The sequence below is a fragment of the Alexandromys fortis genome, unplaced genomic scaffold, assembly GCF_014885135.2.
Source record: "Alexandromys fortis isolate MF-2015 unplaced genomic scaffold, M_Fortis_MF-2015_v1.1 scaffold_70, whole genome shotgun sequence".
Classification (NCBI taxonomy): Eukaryota; Metazoa; Chordata; class Mammalia; order Rodentia; family Cricetidae; genus Alexandromys; species Alexandromys fortis.
Window position 1 is genome coordinate 6,428,318 of NW_026067955.1, and position 25,827 is coordinate 6,454,144.

The 25,827-nt window shown below is 39.6% G+C and overlaps 1 protein-coding gene across 1 annotated transcript in view; it reads right to left on the reverse strand.

Moving 5' to 3' along the window:
* Iqch (IQ motif containing H) overlaps window positions 1–25,827 on the reverse strand; it is a 125,157-nt gene that overhangs the window by 10,035 nt on the left and 89,295 nt on the right. Inside the window, exon 13 of the mRNA XM_050151778.1 lies at window positions 15,833–15,868. Within this exon, the coding sequence (XP_050007735.1) occupies window positions 15,833–15,868 (36 nt within the window). The remainder of the gene's footprint in view (window positions 1–15,832; window positions 15,869–25,827) is intronic.

Here is a 25,827-nt window from a genome sequence, read left to right on the forward strand (position 1 = left end):
TCCTCTGGCCTGTGAGGGCACCTACACTGGGAATATACCCCCCAACACACACCAAGAACATGCCCATATTGATGGAGGAAGGTCATTGGTTAAAAAATAAAGAAACTGCCTTGGCCCATTTTATTGGTTAGAACATAGGTGGGTGGAGTAACCAGAACAGAATGCTGGGAGGAAGAGGAAGTGAGCGCAGAGACGCCATGCTCCCCTCTCCCGGGCAGACGTGATAGCTCTGCTCTCTGAGGCAGACCCGATCAAGCTCCGGCCCAGGATGGACGTAGGCTAGAATCTTCCTGGTAAGCGCACCTCCGTGCTACACACTTTATTAGAAATGGGCTAGTCCAGGTGTGAGAGTTAGCCAAGAAGAGGCTAGATATAATGGGCCAAGCAGTGTTTAAAAGAATACAATTTGTGTGTTGTTATTTCAGGGCATAAGCTAGCAGGCGGCCCCACCGCTCCTATTACAACACCCATATATAGACACAAACACACATACACAAAATTACTGCACTCACAGGAACATGTCCAAATATACACAGACACACATGTACATAATTAGAAGTAAATTCAAGGACCCATCTTAGCTCTTGCCTACCAGCTCTCTCAGCCTTCTTTTCTAGCCCATCCTCATTCCTTTCTGTCATCCACTGGCCTGTCGCAGAAACACTCTCTACCAAGGATTACACAGTGTAGCCACTATATTTTTCTTGGATCAAGAGATAGCAACAATAACCAAAAAATAGAACATCCACCCAACAAGACCAGATATAGGCATCAAGAAACACCTTAAACATGATAATTCCAGATGCAAAAACACAAACATGAACAGCTAAGACAATATGCCTTCTCCAAAAGTCTTTAACCCCACCACGGTACACCCAAGAATGCAATATTGCTAAAGAACAAGACAAGGACTTCAAGATAGCAATTATAAATATATTCAAGGACCTCAAAGGGAATGTGAATAAATCCTTTAATGAAGTCTGTGAAAACACAGTTAAATGAAATAAAACAGAGAAATAGAATCATTAAAGAAAACCCAAACTGAAATAAAACTAGAAATGAAAATTGTAGAATGTCAAACAAAAAGCTCAGAGGTAAGCCTTGCCAACAGACTACAAGACATAGAAGAAAGAATCCAAGATATTGAAATCAAGGTAAAAGAAATGGATATTGCTCTGTCAAAAAAAGGTTAAACTTAAAAAACAATCTAGGCACAAGGCATCCAGGAAATCTGGGACACTATGAAATAACAAAAATTTATGAATAATAAGGATAGAGGAAGGAGAAGAAATCCAGTTCAAAGGCATTGAAAGTATTTTTAACAGTATCACAGAAAATTTCACTAGTCTAGAGAAGGAGTTACCTATTAAGGTAAAAGAAGTATACAGAACACCAAAATGACAGGACCAGAAAAGAGATTCTCCACAATACATAATTATCAAAACACTAAATGTAGCTTCAAAGAAAAAAGACCAAGGTAACATGTAAAGGCAGGCCCATTAGATAGCATCTTACTTCTTAGTGGAGACTCTGACAACCAGAATGTTTGTACAGGCATTCTACAAACTAGAAGAAACCACAGATGTCAGTCCATACCACTATTCCCTGAAAAAATGTCAATCACAATTGATAGAGAAAGAAAAGAATTTCACAATAAAACCAAATTTTAACAGTTTTTAATCTACCAATCCAGCTCTACAGAAAGAAGTAGAAGGAAACCTTCAGTTTGAAGAGGTTAACTACACTCAAGAGGACACAAGGAATAAATATACCCAGAACCGTAATCCAAAAGAAAGGGGGAAAACAAAATAATAGAAATGAATAAAAACTGTTCACTGAGAACTCTCAGTATCAATGGTCTCAATTCCCCCAATAAAATGACACAGAGTAACATATTGGATTAGAAAAAAAGGATCTTTCTGCTGTATTCAGAAAATATACCTCATCATCAAGGATAGACATTACCTCAGGATAAAAAGATGGAAAAAGGCATCCCAAGCAAATAGGCCCAAGAAGCAAGCAACTGTAGCCATTTTAATATCTGACAAAATAGGCTTCAAACAAAAACTAATCAGAAAATATTGGAAATGATACTACATACTTATCAATACTACATACTCATCAAAGGAAAAGTCTACCAATAGGATATTGTAATTCTAAACATTTATGTACCAAACACAAGGGCACCCAAGTTCATAAAACAAACACTACTACAGCTGAAACCACATATTGACCCTCACACAGTGATAGTGGATGACTTCAGTGACTCACTCTCACCAATAGACATGTCATTTAGGCAAAAACTAAACAAATGCTAGAGCTCAATAACATCATAAGTCAAATAGGTCTAGCAAATATATTCAGATATTTCTGCCCAATCACAAAAGAATATACCTTTTTCTTAGCTGCTCTTGGAACTTTCTCCAAAATTGACCACATCCTGGCACACAAAGTAAATCTAAATAGATGTAAGAAAATTGAGATAATACCACCTGATCTGATCACCACGTATGAGAGCTGGATAGCAACAACAACAGAAACAAAGTATACAAACTTACAGAAACTAAACTTATTACTGAGTGAAAAATTAGTCAAGATAGAAATCAATAGGGAAATTAAAAACTTTTTAGAATTAAATGAAAATACAACATACCCAACCTATATGACACAATGAATGTAGTTCTATGAATTCATAGCACTAAATTTCTACATCAAAAATTGGAGAGATCTCATATTAGTAACTTAGTGACACACCTGAAAGATATAGAACAGCAAGAAGAAATAACACCCCAAAAGAATAGATATCAATAAATAATCAAAGTCAGGGCTTTAATCAATGAAATAGAAACAAACAGAAAAGCAATATAAAGAATCAATGAAACAAATAGTTGGTTCTTTGAGAAAATCAACAAGATTGACAGACCTTTACCAAAATTAACTAAAACACAGAATATGCAAATTAATAAGTTAGAAATGAAAGGGGGACATTACTACAGACACTGAGTAAATTCTGAGAATCAAGAAAATATACTTTAAAAATCTATATTCACCAAACTGGAAAACTTAATCAGTGACTGTCGTGAGTCAAGATTAAATTAAGATCAAATAAGCAAGGGTTGAAGAGGAGGGGAGAGTCAGGGAGAGGAGCAGAGAAAAATGTAGAGCTCAATAAAATCAATTTTAAAAAGATCAAATAAGCAATTTAAACATCTCCATTACCCCCAATGAAATAGAAAACATCAATTAAAGTTTCACAAACAAAAAGCCAAGGCCAGATAGATTTAGTGCAGAATTCTACCAAACCTTCAAAGAATTATTATCAACAGTCCTTAAATAATTTTACAAAATAGAAGGTACCTTTCCTAATTCTTCTTCCTTTTTTTGAGACAAAGTTTCTCTGTGTAGGCCTGACTGTCCTGGAGCTCACTCTTAGACCAGACTAGCCTTGAATTCAGAGATCCACCTGCCTCTGACTCCAGAATGCTAGGACTAACGGCGTCCGAAACGATCCCTGGCTCTCCTAATTCTGCTTATAAGCCCACTCAGATACGAAATTACCCTGATACCAAAACCATACAAAGATCCAACAATAAAATTATAGACCAATATGTCCTACAAATGTAAATGCAAAAATTCTGAATAAAATACTTTCAAACCAAATCCAAGAACACATAAACAAACAAACAAACATACAAACTGCCCACCATGATCAAGTTGGCTTTGTTCCAGAGATGCAAGAATGGTTCAACATGCATAAATTAATAAACATGATCCACTACATAAATAGACTGAAAGATAAAATCCACATGATTATCTCATTAGATTCAGAAAAGGCCTTTGACAAAATTCAACATCTCTTCATTATAAAAGTCCTGGAGAGACCTGGGATACAAGGCAATTTGCAGTAAGCCTATAGCCAACATCAACTTATGCAGAGAGAAACTTGAAGAATTTCCAATAAAATCCGAGCAAGACAAGGAAAGATGTTCACTTTCTCCATACCTATTCAATATAGTACTTGGAGGGTTAGCTAGAATAATAAGACAAGTGAAGAAGTTCAAGTTCTTATACAAATAGGAAAAAAAGTCAAACTTTATTTGTAGATGACATATTTTTTATACATTAAAGACTCTAAAATCTTCACCAGGAAACTTCTACATCTGATTAACAGTTTCAGCAAAGTATCAGGGCATAAAATAAACACACAAAAATCAATAGCTTTGCATCTGCGCCGGTCTGCCTGCACAGCCGCCTGCGTCAACCTACTCCTGGACCCAGCAATACCACTCTTGGGAATATACCCAAGAGATGTCCTATCATACAACAAAAGTATATGCTCAACTATGTTCATAGCAGCATTGTTTGCAATAGCCAGAACCTGGAAACAACCTAGATGCTCTTCAATGGAAGAATGGATGAAGAAAGTATGGAATATATACATATTAGAGTACTACTCAGCAGTAAAAAACAAGGACTTCTTGAATTTTGCATGCAAATGGATGGAAATAGAAAACACTATCCTGAGTGAGGTAAGCCAGACCCAAAAAGAGGAACATGGGATGTACTCACTCATATTTGGTTTCTAGCCATAAATAAAGGACATTGAGCCTATAATTCGTGATCCTAGAGAAGCTAAATAAGAAGGTGAACCCAAAGAAAAACATATAGTCATCCTCCTGGATATTAACCTTCATCAGGCGATGAAAGGAGACAGAGACAGAGTCTCACATTGGAGCACCGGACTACAACCCCAAGGTCCAAATCAGGAGCAGAAGGAGAGAGAGCACGAGCAAGGAACTCAGGACAGCGAGGGGTGCACCCACACACTGAAACAATGGGAATGTTCTTTCGGGAACTCACCAAGGCCAGCTGGCCTGGGTCTGAAAAAGCCTTGGATAAAACCGGACTCGCTGAACATAGCGGACAATGAGGACTGCTGAGAAGTCAAGAACAATGGCAATGGGTTTTTGATCCTACTGCACGTACTGGCTTTGTGGAAGCCTAGGCAGTTTGGATGTTCACCTTACTTGACCTAGAAGGAGGTGGGAGGTCCTTGGACTCCCCACAGGGCAGGGAACCAGGTCTGCTCTTCGGGCTGCTGAGAGAGGGGGAGTTGATTGGGGGAGGGGGAGGGATATGGGAGGCAGTGGCAGGGAAGAGGCAGAAATCTTTAATAAATAAATAAATAATAATAAAAATAAAAAAAATCAATACTCTTCCAATATGTAAATGATAGACTGAGAAAGAAACCAGCAAAACTACCTTTCACAAAAGCCTAAAAATAAAAGTAAAAACAAAATAAAAACAAAACAAAAACTTGGGATAACTCTAACCTAGCAAGTGAAAAGTCCTGTGTAATAAAATCTTTAAGACATTAAAGAAAGAAATTGAAAAAGACACCAGGAGATGGGATATCTCCCATGCTCATGGCTATATACAATTAATATAGTGAAAAATAAATATCCCACTAAAAACAATCTAAAGATTCAACATATAAAAATTACAACACAATTCTTCACAGAAATTGAAAAAACATTTCATATTCATATGGAAATTAAAAAAACCACAATAGCTAAAAAACAATCCTGAATAATAAAAGAACAGCTGGAGGTATTGCAATCCCAGACATCATTTGTTTATGCTGTGGAACATTTGTTTAATGATGCAAAGATATGTTGCATCCTTTTATATTGCATTTGTTTAGCACTGTGCAGCTGTGTTACTGTGCCTGTCTAAAACACCTGATGGGCTGATAAAGAGGTGAATGGCCAATAGCAAGGCAAGAGAAAGAATAGGCAGGGCTAGCAGACAGTATAAATAGAAGGAGAAAAAGAGAGAAAAGAAGGGAAATTAAGGAGTGAGAAAAGAAGGGGCCAGACAGAGTAAGAATGAAAATAAGATTACAGAAGTAAGGAAAAGTAAAAGCCCAGAGGAAAAAAGTAGATAGGATAATTTAAGTTGAGACAAGTTGGCTAGAAACAAGCTAATCTAAGGCCCCAGGCATTTATAAGTAATAATAAGCCTCCTTGTGTGTGATTTATTTGGGAGCTGAGTGGCAGGCCCCCAAAGAGTAAAGAGAAAAAGAGTGACAAACAACCAACAGCACACCCCTCCTGAAGTAACGCTGCATGCCATACTGTAGGAGAGAGGTAATCATCAGTATCTCCCAGTTACAATCCCTGTGAACTATAGCAGTGAGCTCCCCACAAAATACACTGATGCAATAATGGCAAAGATGTCAAGGGTGTAACCAACCGTTACTTTCTCATTCCATTCCATGAAATGGAACCTCTATCTGATTCTACTAAAGTGACCAAGAACCTGAGTCTAGATGGGTCACAGGCCTACCACTATTATTCCACTAAAGGAATACAGCAATAAAATGACTCCTGATGACATAGTGCCACATCTACAGAACTGTGCCTCACCGAGCCATTATCAGAGAAGTTTCTTCTTGCAGTAAATGGGAACTAAACATAGAGAGCTACAAATGGGCAATGTATGGAGTGAGAAACTCAATCCTAAATGTGTCTTTATCAAAGCCCTCTCCTCAAGGCTCAGGAAACTATGTGGAAGAGGAGGGATAAAGATTACTAGCCAGAGGTGATGGATGACACCATGCACATATGAACTCAGAGACAGTGACAGTAAGCACAAGGCATATACAGGTCCATGTCAGACAGGGTCCCAGCACTGGAAAGGGCGAGTTGACATGGACTCCTACCTCTAACCAAGAAGGTATCTGCAGTTGATAGCAGCTGGTAAAGAAAAAAAATCAGTTTTCTTCAAAGGGATGAGATTGGTGTTTTAACCACATCTTGGGTGGGGCAGGCCCCATTCACAGGATCAACATAAAGTGAACTCGGTGGTATTTTTACATATTTTTGTCTTATTTTGCTTTGTTTAGGCATTTTTTGTCTTATCAGTCTTTTGCTTATCTATTTTGCTTTTCATTTTTGTGGGGGTTTTGGTAGTTTTTTAAAAGTGTATTTATTGCTTTTTTATTTTATTTTTGTCTGTTGTTTTAAAGGGAGAGAGAAAAGGAACATAAGGTTGGGTAGGAAGGTGGGTAGGATCTGGGAGGAGTTAGGAAAGGGAAAAATCATGATCAGAATATGTTGTATGGAAAATTGTTCTCACAAAAAAAACTAAATAAATTTCAAAAATATTTAGTGCAAACATGAAAATATCTTGATAGTTTTATGCTATATTGAGATAAAATATTTTTAGTATATTGAATTATCAGAGTATATATTAAAATTAATCTTGACTACTTTTTCTCATTTAAAAATTATTCTTAGACCAATGTGAATGGTCTCTGTGGCTCACATTATATTTTTGCATGACAATGCTCTTCTAGGACTCTATTATTAACATGATTATAGCAAATCACTTCGGATAACCAGTTTTCCCTTCCAAGTTTTATTTCTCTCTTTGTTCAAATAAGTCCATGTTGCTTGGAATGCAATTCTTAATCAGAAAAGGTTCATATGCTTGCCATTCCAAGGCTTTGTGGAACATTTACTGATTTTAACCTCCTTTTCTGTGAATTAAATCCATATTCTCCCATAGTCTGAAAGTATGATTTAATCATTGTGTGCCTTCCATAGGTCCTATTGAGAAGTCATCAGTTAGTTCTACCAGAGCAATGACCAGACAGATGATGGGCTGTTTTGTTTTTATCTACTTTTAAGATTTTATCTTTCCTTTAATCTCAAAACTATATAACGCTCAAGGTGTGGTTGTCTTTAAATATATGTTGCCTGTCATTTGCAGTACTTGTGGAATGTTTAATTTGATACAGTTCACCAATCTTGAAAGCTCTGTCAGAATTTAAGTTTCCTCATCTCTAAGCCTATGTGCGGTACTTCTGGTGTTTTGCTTTGTTTCATTTTCCACAAATCGCCAACCTCTTTCCGTGTGGTCATTATTTTCTTTCTCTCTAATTTTGAATATTTCCCACCAACCTGTTTTCTAGTTCAATACTTGTTTGTTTGTTTGTTTGTTTGTTTGTTTTTGCTTTTTGAGTCAGGGTTGCTCTGTACCTTTGGAGCCTGTCCTGGAACTGGTTCTTGTAGACCAGGTTAGCCTCAAACTCACAGAGATCCATCTGACTCTGCTTCCTGAGTGCTGGAATTAAAGGCATGTGCCACCACCGTCTGACTCAATAATCATTTTTACTATGTTGTTTTTCCTATTACATTACTGTATAAAATTGCTAGGGTCAACTTTACAGTTCTTAGTTCTGTAATTTTCATTTGGCGGCTTCTTTTTTTTTTCCTTTTTTTTTTTTTCTCTGTAGCTTTGGAGCCTGTCCTGGCTCTTGTAGACCAGGCTGGCCTTGAACTCACAGAGACCCTCTTGCCTCTGCCTCCTGAGTGCTGGGATCAAAGGCGTGTGCCACCACCACCCAGCAGTCCCCCTGAGTGCCAAAGCTTAGTTCTTCATTTTATTATTTTTGTTCTACTCTATTTTCTATTGTTCTATTCTTCTACCCCATGTTTCCCTTCTTCTGTGTCTTTTTTTTTCCCTTAAAGCATATATACCCCAGAAAAATCTTTCTAGCAATATAAAAATTACAATGTGGTTACATTCTATTTTTCAAGTGAATGATTATAATGAATATGAGTGTAAAAACATCATGTTTTCCTTATTCCATTATCCCATACATGATTAACTATTTTACGTATTACAGGTGAAAACAAATTATCCCCAAGAACCCACATACATCCACTTGATTTCTGAAAAGCAGATTCAGGGCTTCTGTGAAATTAATTACCTTGTTACTCTAAAAACCTATCCTCTTATCTTCCTAGATATAAATCATAGTTATTTTAGAATCTCTGGCTGATAACTTAAATATTGGACCACTTTTGGATACTTTCTTCTACTTGGTTTCAATTCTTTGGTCCTGTCCTTCAGTATGTCTTAGATTTTTATTGGATTCTGTAACTTAGAGAGAAAACTGCAGAGGCTGTATGTCAGCAGCTCTCAATCTGTGGGGCGCAACCAACCCCTTAGCAAACCTCTATCTTCAAAAATATTTACATTACAATTCATAACAGTATCAAAATTACTGATTGACTTCGGTGTAGACAATTCCACTCTAGATCCATGGCCTGGTCTTATTTCCTGGAAAGTACCCTCCCAGTGTTACTTCCTGGCCATCAGATTCCTTGTTTCTGTTTTACTCATGCCTGTTTCTTTAGGCTGGAAACTTAAATTAACTTCTTAAATTTGTTTTTATCTTAGTCTTTCTTTGAAAATATTTAAGAATTTGCTTGTATAAAATCCTTTTCAGATTAGTTACTGGAAAGCACATAAAAACAAGGTTTTGTTATGCAGACTTGCAAAGCAGTTGATTTTTAAGCTCCAGCTTTCTCATCTACAAAATCAAGGCAAAAATGTTTACTTTTAAAGTTATGGCAAGGATCAAACAAAATATTTGAACATGTTTTACACAGTGTACAGTGCTTTAAAATTACATCACACGTGATTATGGATGACCCATGGTGTCTCCAGATTAGGTTTGGGCCTCTTGATATGAAGTACGTGTGCTCCAAAGGAGAAAATAATTATCTGTTCAACTTTCACCACTCAAACCCTGTGGGTAAAGGGATGAGACCATTGCTATACTTGCTTCTGTTTGGAAGGGAAAATAATGATACAAATGGAAGACAGTTTGTAGTGGTTCTGAAGTTCCACTGGGCTCCTGTACTGTGTGTGGGAAATACTCTTTAGCAGGGTGCTTCTATGAACTTAAGGGGACTCTTGTAAATGCTGGGTTTTGTGTGTGTGTTCCTTGGTTCTGCCTTCTGAGTATTCTCTTTTAAGACTTTCTACCACTCACTACCTACTGATAGCTGAGGACCCAAAGGTCGGTTTAAGTCTTAAACAGGTATAGCCTCCTTCAGTGCACATTGATGTTTCTTTTAACTGTTGAAGTCCTCAAAATTTTTGACTTCAGGCTAGGCAGGTGGCTTGGTTTGTAAAGCACTTGCCTCACCCCTATGAGGACCTGAGTTTGGATCCTCAGCTGGGAGTGTGCCTATAATCCAAGCACTGGGAAGTGGGAGGTGGAAATAGAGGATCCGTGGAAACCCAGGCACGTGGAAACACAAACACAAGTTTGCCTGGTGTTTGTGGCTAAGTTCCAGCCTAATGAGTGACTCTGTCTCAAACAGAAAAAAATGGAAGATGTCTGGGATCTGACACACGAGATTATTCTCTGGCTTCCATAAGCCATGTACATGTGCACTGGCACTCACTGGTGCATACGCACAAACATAAAACACACGAAACTTTAATTTCAATCAGCTACAATAACTGCTTATGTAGTGATATCTGCATATAGCTGGGTTTTTCTTTATTTCTTGGTTTCTTGTTTCTGTACCCCTCTCATCTCTTAATTGTAGGTGCCTTAAGCCTGTCAGGCTTTAGTAGAAGAGTGATAGCCTTTGTCTGGTTTTCTTGAGCTAGTCTTTCTATATTAAAACATTTGCTAGATGCTATAATCTTTGCTATATCCTTACTCTGAGATCTATTCAGAGGTTTTAGTAGTTGGTTGTTTTTGTAACTTTAGTTTGTTTCTTATTACAAGGCTGAGTTTTACTTTTTTGTGTGTGCAAAAGCCTTTCAGTATTGTGTGTGTGCTTGCCATTGTGCATGTGTGGAGGTTTAAGGGCAACTCTGTGGTGTTGGTTGTCTCCTTCTATTTTTACATGGGTTCAGGGGATCAAACTCAAGTTATCAGGCCTGTGTAGCAGGCCTGTTGAGTCATCTTGTCAGCTCCTGTCAGTATATTTTATACCTTTTTTAAATTTACAACTCACTTTTTCCAGCTTTTTCAAGTTCCTTATTTCTAGAATCCGTTTATTTTCACTTTTGATATAGATTGCCTGGTACATTTAGAGGCTCACAGTTTTTGTATTCTTTGACAAAGCAATTGACACTGATCAACATACAAAAAAAAAAAAAGCATTGTGTTTTCTAACTGCTTCGCCAATGCTGTGAACACAGTAGGCCTTCTAAGTTGTTATAGGTACCAGTTTTGCTAATATTTTATGACTTCACAATATGATTTTTGAGATGGCCTATTCCCATGAACACTTCCATGTCACCAAGTCAACTTGCAGGTTTTGTTTGGGAACACTTTTGTTTGGATACTAATTTCTATGCCAACCAAGTAGACTGGTTATGCTTCAGTATTTGAAAAAGACAGTTGCTGGTTGTCTATAACAACAGAAGCAGCAGTTCTTGCTTATGTTCTTATTCCATGTGGATGACATGTGTCTTCAATCACTGTTGATACCCTCAGACACCAGACTGGTACAGTGAACTCTTGGAATGAACTCCCATGTTTTTCCAAGGTAGGAAAGAGGATATGGAAACTCAAATGTTCTGCATAGATAGGACATATCTCACTTCTGTTAATATCTCATTGGCCAAAACAATTTACATGGTCATGCCCAACTTTGGGAGAGCACTGAGGAAGTGTAGTTCTATTATGTACCCAAAGAGGGAAGAACCAGAGTTTATGTAAACAATGCTAATATTTCCCACCATGGTAATATCTAGGCCAGAGAAAATGATTGTTGCTGGTTGTGGGGCCATACTGCCTATGAATGAGTGATGCTAGCCCCCTTCACACTCTTACAAAGAGTAAACATGATGCCTTTCCTCATATGGCTTGCATTACAGCTTCATTTCATTAAGAAACTAGTGGGGGCATTCTGTGGCATTATAGAAATACCAGGAATGAGACCCACCAAGTTACTTAAAAACTCAGCAATGCATCTCTAATATGCATGAAGAAAAATTAAGCTTGGGGCTGGAGAGATAGCTCTGAGGTTATAAGAGCATTGACTGCTCTTCCAGAGGACCTGAGTTCAATTCCCAGCAACCATGTGGTGGCTCACAACCATCTGTACTGAAATCTGGTGCCCTCTTCTGTCCTTCAGGTATACATACAGGCAGACCACTGTATACATAATGCTGTGAGACAATGATCTCTACCCTGTCACTTGTATTTTAAATAAACGCTAATTGGCCAATAGCCAGGCAGGAAATATAGGCAGGGCGACCAGGTAGGAAGTAGAGGCAGGGCAATGAGAATTCCGTGAAGAGGGAAGTTTCAGTTTGCAGTCTGTCACCCAGACAGAGAGGAAGCCAGACACAGAGCAAGCAAAATGTAACTGCCTCGCTGAAAAATGTACCAAGCCACGTGGCTAACACAGACAAGAATAATGGGCTATAAGATGTAAGAAATAGTTAATAAGAAGCCTGAGCTACTAGGCCAATCAGTTTATAATTAATATAGGCCTCTGTGCATTTCTTTGGGACTTAACGTCCATGGGAACCAGGCAGAACAGAAACTTCAGTCAAATCTTTTTTAAAAAATAGAAAGAAAAAAATAAGCTCATAGGATAATCGACACTCCCCACCCTCAATTTTGAAAAAGAAAACACTGAAATTCTGTGATAATAATGGGAAGAAAACCAAATTGAATGAGGACACTGGAGGAATCTTCCTTTGGTAGTATCAACAATAATATATTGTTTATGTTGCTTGCTTTTCCTGGAAAAAGCACCCACTTTAAATTCAACCAAAAGTAAGACCAGGTAGAAGAGGTTACACTTGGGTTTAGGTAAATGGTTTTCTTTTTAGTCTTAGTATAATTAGAGAGAATGGCAGTTTGGGGAAGTCCATCTTAAATGCATGCCTCGCTTGTGTAAGCTAGCGGCGATAGTAGGGGTTGTTGCAGAGAAGGTGCTGCTTCTCCAGCTGAGTAAGAGGCACTGAGACAGAGCATGCTTTTGAAATGGATCTCAGAACTCTTTTATTAGGCTGGCAATCATATTTTGGTTCAAGTGAAGCAGTTCTTTTTTATTTTTTATTTATTTATTTTTTTTGGTTTTTCGAGACAGGGTTTCTCTGTGGCTTTGGAGCCTGTCCTGGAACTAGCTCTGTAGACCAGTCTGGTCTCGAACTCAAAGAGATCCGCCTGCCTCTGCCTCCCGAGTGCTGGGATTAAAGGCGTGCACCACCATCGCCCAGCTAAGTGAAGCAGTTCTTAAGAGCAAAAGACACATATGGGAGAAAGCTGTGTACAGTTATGGTGTAGTAGGAGCTGCGGGTTGCATTCTGCCACCCAGCTCCTGCCACCAGCTAGCTTTACCCGAAATAACAACACACAAATTGTATTCTTTTAAACACTGCTTGGCCCATTATATCTAGCCTCTTCTCGGCTAACTCTCACACCTGGACTAGCCCATTTCTAATAAAGTGTGTAGTACCCCAAGGTGCGCTTACCGGGAAGATTCTAGCCTATGTCCATCCTGGATCGGAGCTTCATCCCATCTGCCCAGGAGAGGGGAGCATGGCGTCTCTGCGCTCACTTTCTCTTCCTCCCAGCATTCTGCTCTGTTTACTCCACCCACCTATGTTCTAACCTATGAGGGCCAAGCAGTTTCTTTATTAATTAACCAATGACCTTCCTCCATCATTATGGTATTTGAATACCAGCTCCATAACATTCTTGGGAATATTCACTCATGGGAAAGCGCATTGTGATATGGTAGAAACAACACCTCCTCCCAGCACAGGCATGAAGAATGAATGAGATGGTGAACTGAAAGTGCTTAGCTCAGTGGCTGACAGACAGCAAGTGCTCTAAAATGCTGGCCATCATCTTCCTTCTTGAGAGATGTCCAGAATGATAGGAAGAGTAGGAGGATGAAGATCCCCTGCAATCCCAGGAACTGAGCGGTTGAGGCAGGAAGAGGGTCAGGAATTTAAAACCAGTCTAAGCTTTAGGGTAAGATCTTGTCTCAGGAAACCAGAAGAAGATGATGAAGATAAGGAGGGAGAAAATGGGGAGGAGAAGAAGAAAAAGGGAAGGGAAAGGGGAGGAGTGGTGGTGCAAAGTTCTCATTAGGGATAGACTACTAAATCAATTTTTATAGTCAGGAAATATGAGAGCCCATTTCAGGAAAAGTCAGGCAGTAATACAACTGGGAAATTTGTAAAATGCCAATATGGTCAGATGACTATCACTTCAGCCTGTCTCTGTCTCTCTGTCTCTGTCTCTTTCTTTCTCTCTCACACACACACATACAAACATGTACACATGTTGTGTGTGTTGTCCCTGATCCATATATGTTTGTGCATGATTTATGTGATGTGTACACACACACACACACACATTTGTTTGCTTTGCTTCTGGTTATTCTTTCTGCTTTCTTCAAATAGAAAATCCTCTAATTTCTGGATTTTATCCTCCCTTTGCTTCTGATTCTTTCTTCTTTGTGTTATTCCATTACTCTGTTGCCCCTACTCTGTATTTTTCTTTACCTTTTTATCTCTTATCCTTTCTAAGTTATTGAACACGAGAAAACCTGCAGATGAGTCTGTAAACTGTGATGACTGTCTTTGATGCCTCTCTATCCATTCTTTCTGTAGCTTTCCCTAGCAAGACCCCTGACCTTCACTGATCTGCTTCCTCTGCACCATGTGTTTACCTCCTGCACCAAGACAACCCTCTTATTACAATACTGCTCCTAGTTACAGCATCATAGACAATGAGGTTTATCCTAGGCACAGTTATTGCTAATTAAAAACTTTCCCCAACACCTGCTGTGATAACTTGCAATATACTTAGCATTGGGAATTTCTTTCAGTCTCTACAGAGACTAAATTGAAAAACAGAAAGAAAAAGGAGTGCATCCAAGCACTCAAAAAACAAAGGTGAAAATAATTCCTTGATTTCTGGGCTTTACTTTTCTCAAAAGTATTATAACTCCAGTCAAGTGAGTGTAAAGCCCTGACCTCAAGAACAAACACATTTTAGATAGTATAACATGAGAACATATGTTTTGTTTTGGTCTTTTTTGAGACTTTCCCTGCTAAATATACTGATTCACACTATTCTGTTTTGATACTTTAGAAAAATAAAGCAAGTAGATCATACTTTGTGGTACATGGGACTATTTCAGTACCATCAATTTGGAACTAAAAACTATTTAATTCTGAAGGGATTGTGTGCAAGGAATGTAACAATTTCAGGTAAATTAGTTCATTCTGGCATTTTCACTTTTCTCCTGAAAGAAATCATCACATGTAAACAGCAGAATGATAACGACTTCATTTTGTTGTTCCCTACCTTATATTTTTAACCCTAAAACACTTATGTGATTATATTGGAAACAGGGCCTTTAAGGAGGTTACTAAGTTAAATAACTCATAAGAGTAGAGCATTGATCCTTTAGAATTAGTGTTTTTATATAAAAGACATCACATTCCCTGGTGTATGCATGTGTGTGTGTGTGTCTGTGTCTGTGTGTATGTGTCTTAGAGACACAAGAAGAAGATGGTGGTTCCCTTACCAGGAGCCAAATCTACCTTGGACTTCTACCCTCCAATTGTAAGAAAATGAATTCTTGCTGCTTAAGCCACCGTGTCAGTGCTGTCTGTTCGATTTGTCTGAGAAGACCAAGAAGAGATTTCTTAGTAGTGGGTAGGCTCTAGAGGCTCAGGACATGCCCACTGCAGGATCAAGAGATGCTTCCAAGGCAATCCCAAATCTGGTAACTAGGGTTATTGCTTTATGATGTGGTTGTGCAAATCTGGAGAGGAAGGGAAGTGTCCAGGACTAAGGGCTATTCTTGTGGAACTTCTGTTGTTCAGGTACTGTCCTGTACAATGCCTAACCTTCCTCTGAACATACCTACCTAATCTTAAAGAACATCTCTTTGAAGGGGCAGCAGTTTATCAGCCATCTAGATCCTGCACATACCTGAGTGGTCCAGCCCCAATGAACTATAACCCCTCATACCTCAAGGTCATAGCCAATGCCATGGGCCTTACACATCTGGAGAAAAACATAATAGAAGACTAGGGAGAGATTGTCATGCTTCAGCTGGGTAGTCATCACTGCATAGCGACTGGTTTCTGGTGACTAGAAAAGTTACAACTGAGTTAGAATCCAAAAATTTTCACGTCAAAATTTAACTTTATAGTTACAGATTTGCAGAAAATGACTAGATGGCACAGACGTGCTTATTCCACCACAACATTGCACTGTTGATACTACCGTACATTGCTTTGGAACACTTGTCATAACTAGGGAACCCGGCTGCTACATTACTGTTATCTAAGTTCATACTTTATTTGAATTTCATTAGTTTTTTCCTTTTCCCCTTTCCTGTTTCAAGGCCCCATCTTGTTTTTAGTGTTATATTATACTCAGTCATCTTATTTCCTTATGTTCCTCAGATCTTTCTTAGTTTTCAGATTCCCATGTTTTTGATGAACTTGACAATTTTGAGTACTGGTTAGCTAGTTCATTAAATTCCCATTGTTTTTTTTTTCTGATGTTTTTCTCATTATTGGATTGAAGTAGTGTGTTTTTGAGAGAGAAAGGCCACACATATGAATTGCAGTCCTTCTCACCTTATATTAAGGGTCTATGCTATTGTGCTTTGGGTTCTATTTCCTAAAGGTCACATATTAAAGGATAGTGAAATCATGAGGGGGTAGGATTCTGTGGAAGATCGTTAAGTCATTGAAGACATGCCCTCAAAAGGGATTGTCAGAATTTAGGTGCTTTTGTCTCTATTTTACTTCTTGGCTCATAATGTAAGTGGTTTTATTTCACTATGCATTTTCTATTATTGCAATCCATCACCCCCATCAGAGGTCCAAAGAAATGAATGGGCTAGTCCACCAAACTCTAAGCTAAATAAGACCCCTGTCATATTATCTCAAAGCTGACAAACACACTATCAACATGACATATTATTCATAGTGCTAGAAGTAATATTCCTCCTTCCCATACTATACTTTATGATATAAGTCACTTTAGTGTTAACAAAAAACTCCTTAAGGTAGCCAATTTTGAAACTAATTGCATTTTCAGTTTGGAAGCTGCTGTTTAAAAAAGTTATTAGTAGATATTAACTATACAAACAAACAGGTTTCATTATGCCATTTTCATACATGTTCACAATGGATTTCAATTATAGTCATCTATTATTCCCTCTTGTTCCCCTCTCCACCTGGTGATCACTTTCCTCTTCCTAAGTAACCCTTCTGCTTTTCATGCCTTTCACTTTATTTTGCATGCATATTAGAGACTGGCTATAGTAGGCCCAGAAAACTTCACTTACATATTTCATAGAACATTTAAAATTTAATCTGCACAAATTAGAGTACTGGATATTAGCAGCTTTGCAGAATGCATAACATTATATATTTGCCCTGGACCATCAGCTGTTTCTGTGGGATGTCTGGAAGTGTGGAGGCCTGCATACAGAGTCGTGACCAACTTTAGAGTCGTGAGAGAAGAATACTCTTGGCCCAAGTCTGGGTCTTAGGGTCCTACAGATGCTTGGACTTCCGCAGTGACTTGAAACACACACTGACATGGGGGTATCTGGAGATCTGTAGGCAGGCCTCAGGTTCTGTCTAGGAAGCAGTGTGTGAGTTGAGCTGATCACAGTCCATATGTATAAACTTTACAGTCATCTTTTGTAATATGTCCCCCTTCCATGTGACTTTTCCATCAACATTTATATCAAACCCTATAAGTGAAGATCCCAGTCAGCACCATTGTTAAGGTTACTTTTTCCACAGGTAGGCAGAGTTCATGTCTATACAAATGTTAGGCCTTGCAGGATAATGTGTCTTGAGTCATGCATTGCTATTAGAATTGTCCCATCTGTACATACTAGGACACATTTTTATTTTTAACAGAGACACAAAAACATTTTACCTATCAGTGGAGTACCATGTAATGTTTGATATACATATGTATCCAAGTATTTAAATCAGATAAGCATTTTTATCTCTTCAAACATTTATCATTTCTTTGTGGTAAAAACTTTCAAAAGTTTTTTCTTAGGTTACTTTTTCTTTTTTAATGTGCAGTATATAGCTACTGTCTATAACCTCTATGTTGCAAATATTGCAGTGACAAGAGCCAACTAAGAGAAGCTTAGTGCTGAGTCGCTGGCTAGAGTCTATCATGTCAGGCAGTGCCATGCACCCGCCCTCATAGTGAAGGCCCAGAAGTGGTGTGGAACAATTCTGTATCTGTCAATTATGTTTCAAATAAACGCTGTTTGGCCAGTAGCCAGGCAGGAAGTATAGGGGGGATAACCAGATAGGAAGTAGAGGCCAGACAATGAGAACAGGAGTATTTTGGGAAGAAGGAAGCTCTTCCTACAGTCCTGCCCAGACACTGGAGAAGCAGGATGTGACCTGCCCCACTGAAAAAGGTACTGAGCCATGTGGCTAACATAGATAAGAATAATGGGTTAATATAAGTTATAAGAGCTAATACGAAGCCTGAGCTAATGGGCCAATCAGTTTATAACTAATGTAGATGTTCTGTTTGGTTTTCTTTGGGATTTACTGGCTGTGGGAACTGGGCAGGACAGAAACCCCAACAAGCAGGCCCTCATGTTACACAGAAGCCTGAGCCTTTGCACATGGATGTGAACCTCAACACTCTGGAATTCCACAGAGGCTACTGAGCATGTAATTGTATGGTAATTGCCATGAATTCACATGATAATTCCATCGAAGGTTATATTTGTCTTCTAAACTTGTCTTATGGTACCTTAGTATAAATAAGCACAATCAAGATTATGCCACAGTTCGTGAGAGAAGCAGGAAACTACATGGTAGGTAGATCACCCTCCATACTGTGGTACTTGGTCATAGAGCACAGCAAAAGAGTTCATAGCCCAGCAGAATATGACTTCTGCATGCAGTAAGATCAGGCCACCCTGGGGCTACTTCTCAGTGAAAACAAACTCTTGTCCCCCCCCCTTTCTCAGTCCTCAGCTTAAAATGTATGAAGAATCAGTAAAGAGTCGGGGTATCTGATATGTCTCTTAGTTGCTGCTGCTTTTCCATTATTGCCATCATCTTAGCTTGTAATGTTATTGTCCAGGAGTTCTGGAAATGAAGATACAAGCAGAATTCCATAGATGAGAGGGCATATGAAATATGTGATCAAAACCTGGGAGGCCACTGACTATCGTTGTGGTCCTGAACTCATCATTTAACATCTGATACTGTGTCTGAAATCTGATAAATAGTACCTACTATTTTTGTCCCTATTCCTTTGGAAGGATTTTAAATCATAAATAAATATAATTTCCTAGGCTATTCCTTTCTCTACGGGTACCACTTGTCTCCTGGGATTCTGACCATCACCACAAGACTTATTGTTTTCCCCCAAACCAGGATGCTTCTACTCAAAAGTCATCAGGGTCGTTTCCTTGCCTTCACACTGAAATCCAGAGCCTAGTTTAGTGGGCAGACTCTTCCAGATCTTCCAGAGTCTCAGCGCACTTCTATAATCACAGCCCCTTCCTCTTCTGATTATTTTCCGTCTTGTAAGAGTCCATAGGTCTTTACAGACAATCTCCCCTTTGCTAATGGAGGCCCTCCCTTTCTTTCTACTCAGTGACTACCCTAGTTCCATGTATATTGAAAGCGCTTCTTGTCCCTACCAGGCCATCATCATCTTGCTTAAGAACTCTGGAACAGACATTCTAATGGTATCTTTAGATGGCCTTGTGGATTTTCTTTGTGAAAATGTATATTTTATTTATGTTTTAGTATATAAACTGTTCATTTTTAGAAAAGGATGGCTCATTGCTTAAGTTCTTTGATCCTTTCCATAGCCCCTGTTACTTAGTTAGACATCTGTGCTTCCTAGGAAACCAGTGCTATGTCTACTGATGCTTTTAAAAATCTACTTCTCCATGATAACCCAGCCCAGCTTGTGTCACTGAGACAGTAGGTAATATGTACTGAATAGTAACACATTCACAGGGACATGGCTTGCCCTTTGGAAAGTGTGTTCTGAAGTCTCAGCCAGAAGCATCCTCAGGAAGGAGCCGAAGCTCCCAGGAATCCAAGCCCTGACTCTGAGCCAGTATAAGGCTGGGCAAACAGGTTTCAAGTTTGACAGCCTGCACTTTAAGCATTGGCTTCCCCATTTGTTTGCTAAGTGTTCAAAGAACATATACTTACCTTTTCTTAACCCAATTTTCTCATATCTTAAAAAAATGAACACTATAGTTCCTGCCTAATATATGGGGTTATGAACAGGTTCATGTGATGGTCTTAGCAAAGCACATGTAGATAAGGCTTAGCGCACTGTGATGTTGCTTTCACCCTACGCTCTGTGGCAGGGCCAAGCGCTGCCCTTCATAAACCTGGAGCTCTTTGCCACTTATCCCAATTTTTTCCATGCTTCATGTGTTGGATGAAAGACCTTTTGAATTTACTTCTAGTTGGCTCTTGCTGAGTGTTAATTGATATAGCTAAGTGATGACTGATAAAGTCTTAGTTATGGCTTGTCATAACAATATTACCCCCTCCTAGAAGTTTCCACAACAGCAATAAAAACCTACCTAAGGGCCTTTCCAAGAAAGGCTACAGAATGGCAAGATGGGCCTTTCCTGTTTGCTCACGGCTGTGTTCATTCTCTTGTCCCCTACAGTGTGTGAGGCTCTAGCCAGTCTTCCTACAGACAGCCCCATTCTCCAGGACCCATAAAATCAAACTGCTCAGGAGACCTTGGGGATTATTTAGCCCTTCCTTATTTATAACTAAGGAAACCGGTCCCAGAGTAAATATCAGAACTCATGATCCCTGACACTCAGACCAACATCCACTCTAAAATCTTACTGGCCACATCTGGAATGTGGGGGGGGGGGTCTCAGAAACTTAGCCTTTCCATGAAAACAAGAAGCAGCAGCACACAGAACATCAGTGCTAGTCTAGTCTTATTAAACTACCTTTCTAAATCACAGTCTAACAAGAATGCTTCAAGCTAAATAAAAGAATCCTGGAATACTCTTTTTCACTGGAGAATATAATTTTGCTTCAGCCACAATTTAAATTGATTTAGTTGTGAGCACGGCGTCTCAAGTGTGGAGCGCATTCTGTTTTCACCATGATACTTGTTTTGACAGTGATGCATTTCAGTTGACATAGCTGAAATCCTCATGTAATAAATCTCTGCCTGAAAATTAATCATGTTTATAATATTCTGAGAATTAATAACACCCATTGCTCAAATCATTAACTTAAAAAAGGAGCTTCCAAAATCTGTTCTCGGCAGTAAGGGACCACAAATAAATGAATGTTTGATAAAATAATCCAAGTAGCAGTTTAACAAGCGTAAACTGGAATGTGGCTGCAATAACACAGAACTATTGTTTAAGGGTTGGCAGAGGCTGATGAGGTTCTTATTCCAGTTATGAAGCAGGCATCCACATGCATAATGAACTGCTCTCTGAATTATTAATGTGTTGCTTATTTAGCCTCATCTGTCTAGAAGATAATGTATCCTAACTCTAATGAGTGATCGGTTTTGTACATAATTACAGTAGCAGCAGTAGTGGGGAAATGTGTGCCTTCAACGAAGGAGTTCTAAAAATAAAGTCATCACATAAACTCTGATGTGGTTGCATTCTATCAAAATCAAACCCGAAGCATTTGAGAATTCATAATAAATTACAGGAGACAGAGTCATTATTAACATCATAATTTAACACAAAAGGTTTTACTTAATCATTCATTACAGATTGTATCTGTTCAAACGTGTATAAATGAGTTGGGTTGTTTTAAGACGTTAGCAAAGGCGACTGCTTTATGGCGGCTCAGCAACTGTGGTTTAGAAGGTCTGGGAAGGGAGAGGAAAAGTGAAGGTTGACAGAACAAGGTGATTATTTATGCCAACTTTGGAGTTAATTAAAAGTTTAAAAAAGAATCCTTTTGTGTGTATGTGTACATATGTACATATGTGTGCACATGTGTGTAGAGGCAGAGGGTGACACTGAATGTCTTCTTCAATCACTCGCTGTCTTATTTTTTTTGAGACAGGGGTTGTTTCTCACTGAACCAGGAGCTTACTGATTTATCTAGGCAGCACTGTACCCAGATTCTTACATGGGAACTTGGGATTGAACTCAGGTCTTGATGCTTGTGCAGCAAGCACTGTGCTTACTGACTCAGCACCCCAGTCCTTTTTATTTCTAAAATGTGCATATCTGGGATTTCTCAGACTTTGTTTTTATGCCTTCACGTGTATTTAGTTGGTTGGTTTTCTGGCTGTAAAAGAGTCTGGATCAGATCTACTCATCTGATGCAAAGGGTTCCAAATGGTCCTGACACCTGTTGCTGACAGTGGTCACCACTGAGCTCCCTGAGAGTCTAGAAAGGGGTCTTTGCTCATTTGTTCTTTGCTTTTCTTGTCTTAGCACAGCACATTATTAAAGGGATATAAGCAAACTTCCCAGTTATCAGTTCTGAATGTGCTGTCATTATCCTAGAAGCTATCCCTTTAGAGTGGCCACCTTGTATTTCCTCCTTCCTTCTTCAAAACGGGGCTGACTGTGAACCTATCACAGTGTGTTCATACTTGCTTGGGAAGTTTCAGGTTGGCTGAAAATTGTACTGTGTACACATGTACATGATTCTTTTTAAAGACCCTATTGCATATATGAGTATGTGTGGGGCCTGCGCGCGCGCGCGCGCACGCACGCACGCACGCACGCACACACACACACAGTGATTCAGCCTGGAAGAATCTATTGCGCTCTGAAACCTAAAGCACTTTAAGTTTATTCTCACACCAGAAACCCTGAATAGCTTTTCTGCCATAATTCTAGAAACACGTGATTTCTTGGGCGTTTCCTTTTTTGTGTAGGCAGTTCCTAAAAGTATACAATAGTCCTCATGGAATTCTCCTTCTTGGCCTGTAGCTAGGAATGACACCTAGAGGCAAGCGGGGGAAATGGAAGAACACTGCCGATTTGAGATACAACTACTGCTTATGGTCCCCAAAGCTACAGGCCTCTGCAGCAGTAGATTGTCTTTGGATGATTGTGCTGCTACTAACTCAGTTCTAGCTTCGTAGTGGCACGGAGCTTTACTATGTCTTTTCATCCAGCACCAGACCAACAGTTCCACAGATCCTTCTGGTGAAAATGGACACCTCATGTGGAGGCGATTTCCTCATATCCAGTTCGGCTTCTCAGAAAGCAAAAAGTGGGGTGATTCCTCAGAGCAAGGTCCTAGCTGGCACCTCACAGGAGAACTGGGTTGAAGGGGTAAGGAAGAAGCCGCATGAGCATTCAAGACATCAAGAACCTCTCTAGGATGGTAGGGGTATAGGGCAGAGTCAAACAGGCTCCGTTAAACCTTAGAGGCATCTAGTTCTGAAGATGTTCAGCAGAAAGGTAAAAGATGTTCCAAAAAGGTTCTGAGATAGAATCCAATTAAATAGCTATGGGTTGTAGACCAGGCTGGCCTTGAATTCACAGAGATTCTCTTGCCTCTGCCTCCCGAGTGCTAGAATTAAAGGTGTGTGCCACCATTCCCAGTTGGAATTCTTAATCTATTTAATATATTTGGATGTCAGGTGGAGCTTCATTTTCAAGGACAAAAAGCCACTGTTGGAAAAGGCAGAAGAAATCTTTAGCAGCAGTCAGGACAACTGGATGGATGCAGAGCCTCAAATACACTCTTATACCAAGGACCACCTTGCCCTGTTGACCTTTGTTCTTTTCCTCTGTGACCTGATTAGCTAGCTCCACAAGCACCCCCTGTCCCCATGGTGACCTTTTTATACCCATGGATGCTACAGTTGGTAAACCTCATTAGCAGCCGGTTTCAGGTGACAAAGGAGACTATGGTACAGAATGAGATATCATGGGAAGCTCCATTAACCAACCTAGGAAGAGCATAGTAGCCTGATCTTTTAAAATCCTGTGTAGGAAGTGAAGCCTGCAGTGCCAGAAATGGCTTACATCTAGTGGAGTTATTTGTCACAGGGCCCATGGAAACCCTTAAACATCTCAGGCTATTGTCAAGGCTATTGCTTACTTTCCACAACCTGATAGTAAGACCTTCTCTCACTGAACACACAGGAGTCAAGCTGTGCCCAACTACAGTCTTCACCCCCATTCACTAGTGTTCGTGGGACTGGAAGGTACCCTACATGCTACCAATAACCAACTACATACACAGCAGTCTATAACAGTGACCTGCCTGCGAGATGTGCTGGTTCAATGGTGACACAAACTTCGTGGGAATGGCCAGTCACTCTCTGATTGTATTTAAGGCTTACTCCACAAGATGGAACCCATACCTGATGGTGCTCAGGTGGCCAAGAACCTAAGACTGAATAAACTGTGGACCTAGGAAAAAAAAACAAATACTATTGTTTTGCTAAAGGGAAACAGCAATACAATGACTCCTTATGACATTCTGCTATATCCACAGATAAGTGTCTCATTCAGCCATCATCAGAGAAGCTTCTTCTTGCAGTAGGTGGGAACTAACGGAGACCCACAATGATCATATGCAGAGAATAAGAGATTTTGGAACACTAAGTCCTAAATAGTATTAAATTCCTTCCCTACAGGTTCAGGAAACTATGTAGAATAGGATGCAGAAAGGTCCTTAAGAGCCATAGGGAATGAATGATTCTAAGGAAACTGTCTTCTAGACACAAGACGACTAATATACATATGAACTCAGAGAGACTGGCAGCATGCACAGGCTCAATTCAGGCAGGACTCCAGTGCTAAAATGAGGAAGTGAACATGGACTTCTTAACCAAGAAGCCATCTCTAGTTGATAAACACTAGCAAAGGAAACATTAGTTTCTCCAATGGAGTCTCACTGGATACATTAACCACACTTAAGGGCAGGCTCCATGCCTAGCAGTAGATGGCCAATACAAAAATCTCAATGGTATTTTTGTAGATTTTTTTTTGGTCTCATGGCTTAGTTTGGACATTTTTTGTCTTACTGGTATTTTGCTAGTCTAGTATGGTATCTGATTTTGTGTTTTATGGGTTTTGCATGTGTGTGTTTGTATGTGTGTGTGAAGTTTATTTGGTTTTGTTTGCCTGTTTGTTTTCTAAAGAGAGAGAAAAAGAGGGCATGAAGTTGAGTGGGAAGGAGAGGAGGGTCTAAGAGGAGTTGGGGGAGGGGAAATAGTGAACAAAATACATCCTATGCTTGTCTTGTTTTTTTTTCAAGACATGGTTTCTCTGTGTAGTCCCAGCTGTCTGACTGGCCTCGAACTCAGAGATCCACCTGCTTCTGCCTCCAAGTGTTGGGATTAAAGGTGTGTGCCACCATGCCTGACTTAAAAAAGAATTACATTAAAAACAAACAAACAAACTCCTGGGTAGGGAAGTGGCATACTTAAATTTCATTTTTACTTTGCAGCTATCTTCACTGTAGTTTTTAGGCCAAGGGGAAAGAAGGGAGACAGGAAATCTTAAGGGAATTGCTACCATGCTAGTGTGAGATGATGGGGCAGAGTCCAACATGGCATCTTCATGGAAGTAGGGTACTGGTAAGATCTGAGGCATTTTAGCAGCTAGAAGAATTGCAGCCTGGTTGTGGCAGGGAATGGGGCTAAGGTAAGTCCTGCCCGCCTCTGGCCTCATCCCCCAAGAGGATGTAGGGGGAAGAGACTATACAGTTTAAATAACTTCACCTGAAGACTCAGAGCAGCCAGGTCTAGGAGTTTTTGGGTCTGGGAGTCTAAGCTCAAAATGGAAGCGAGGGCTAGAAAAACAGGGATGGAGGCTGTTAAAAATAGCTGCTCGCTGATGGACTGTGGAGAGAGCTGGGGAGAACTGGGAGGTACCCAACGGAAGGCCTGTGCCTCTGGACTTTCATACCCTGATTCCTCTTCTTGGGTGGCCTCCCCCTTTTTATGGCAGAGACTGTCTCATTTATGAACCTTGTTTTGAAATGGCTCAGTGACCTCTCTGATTCTTG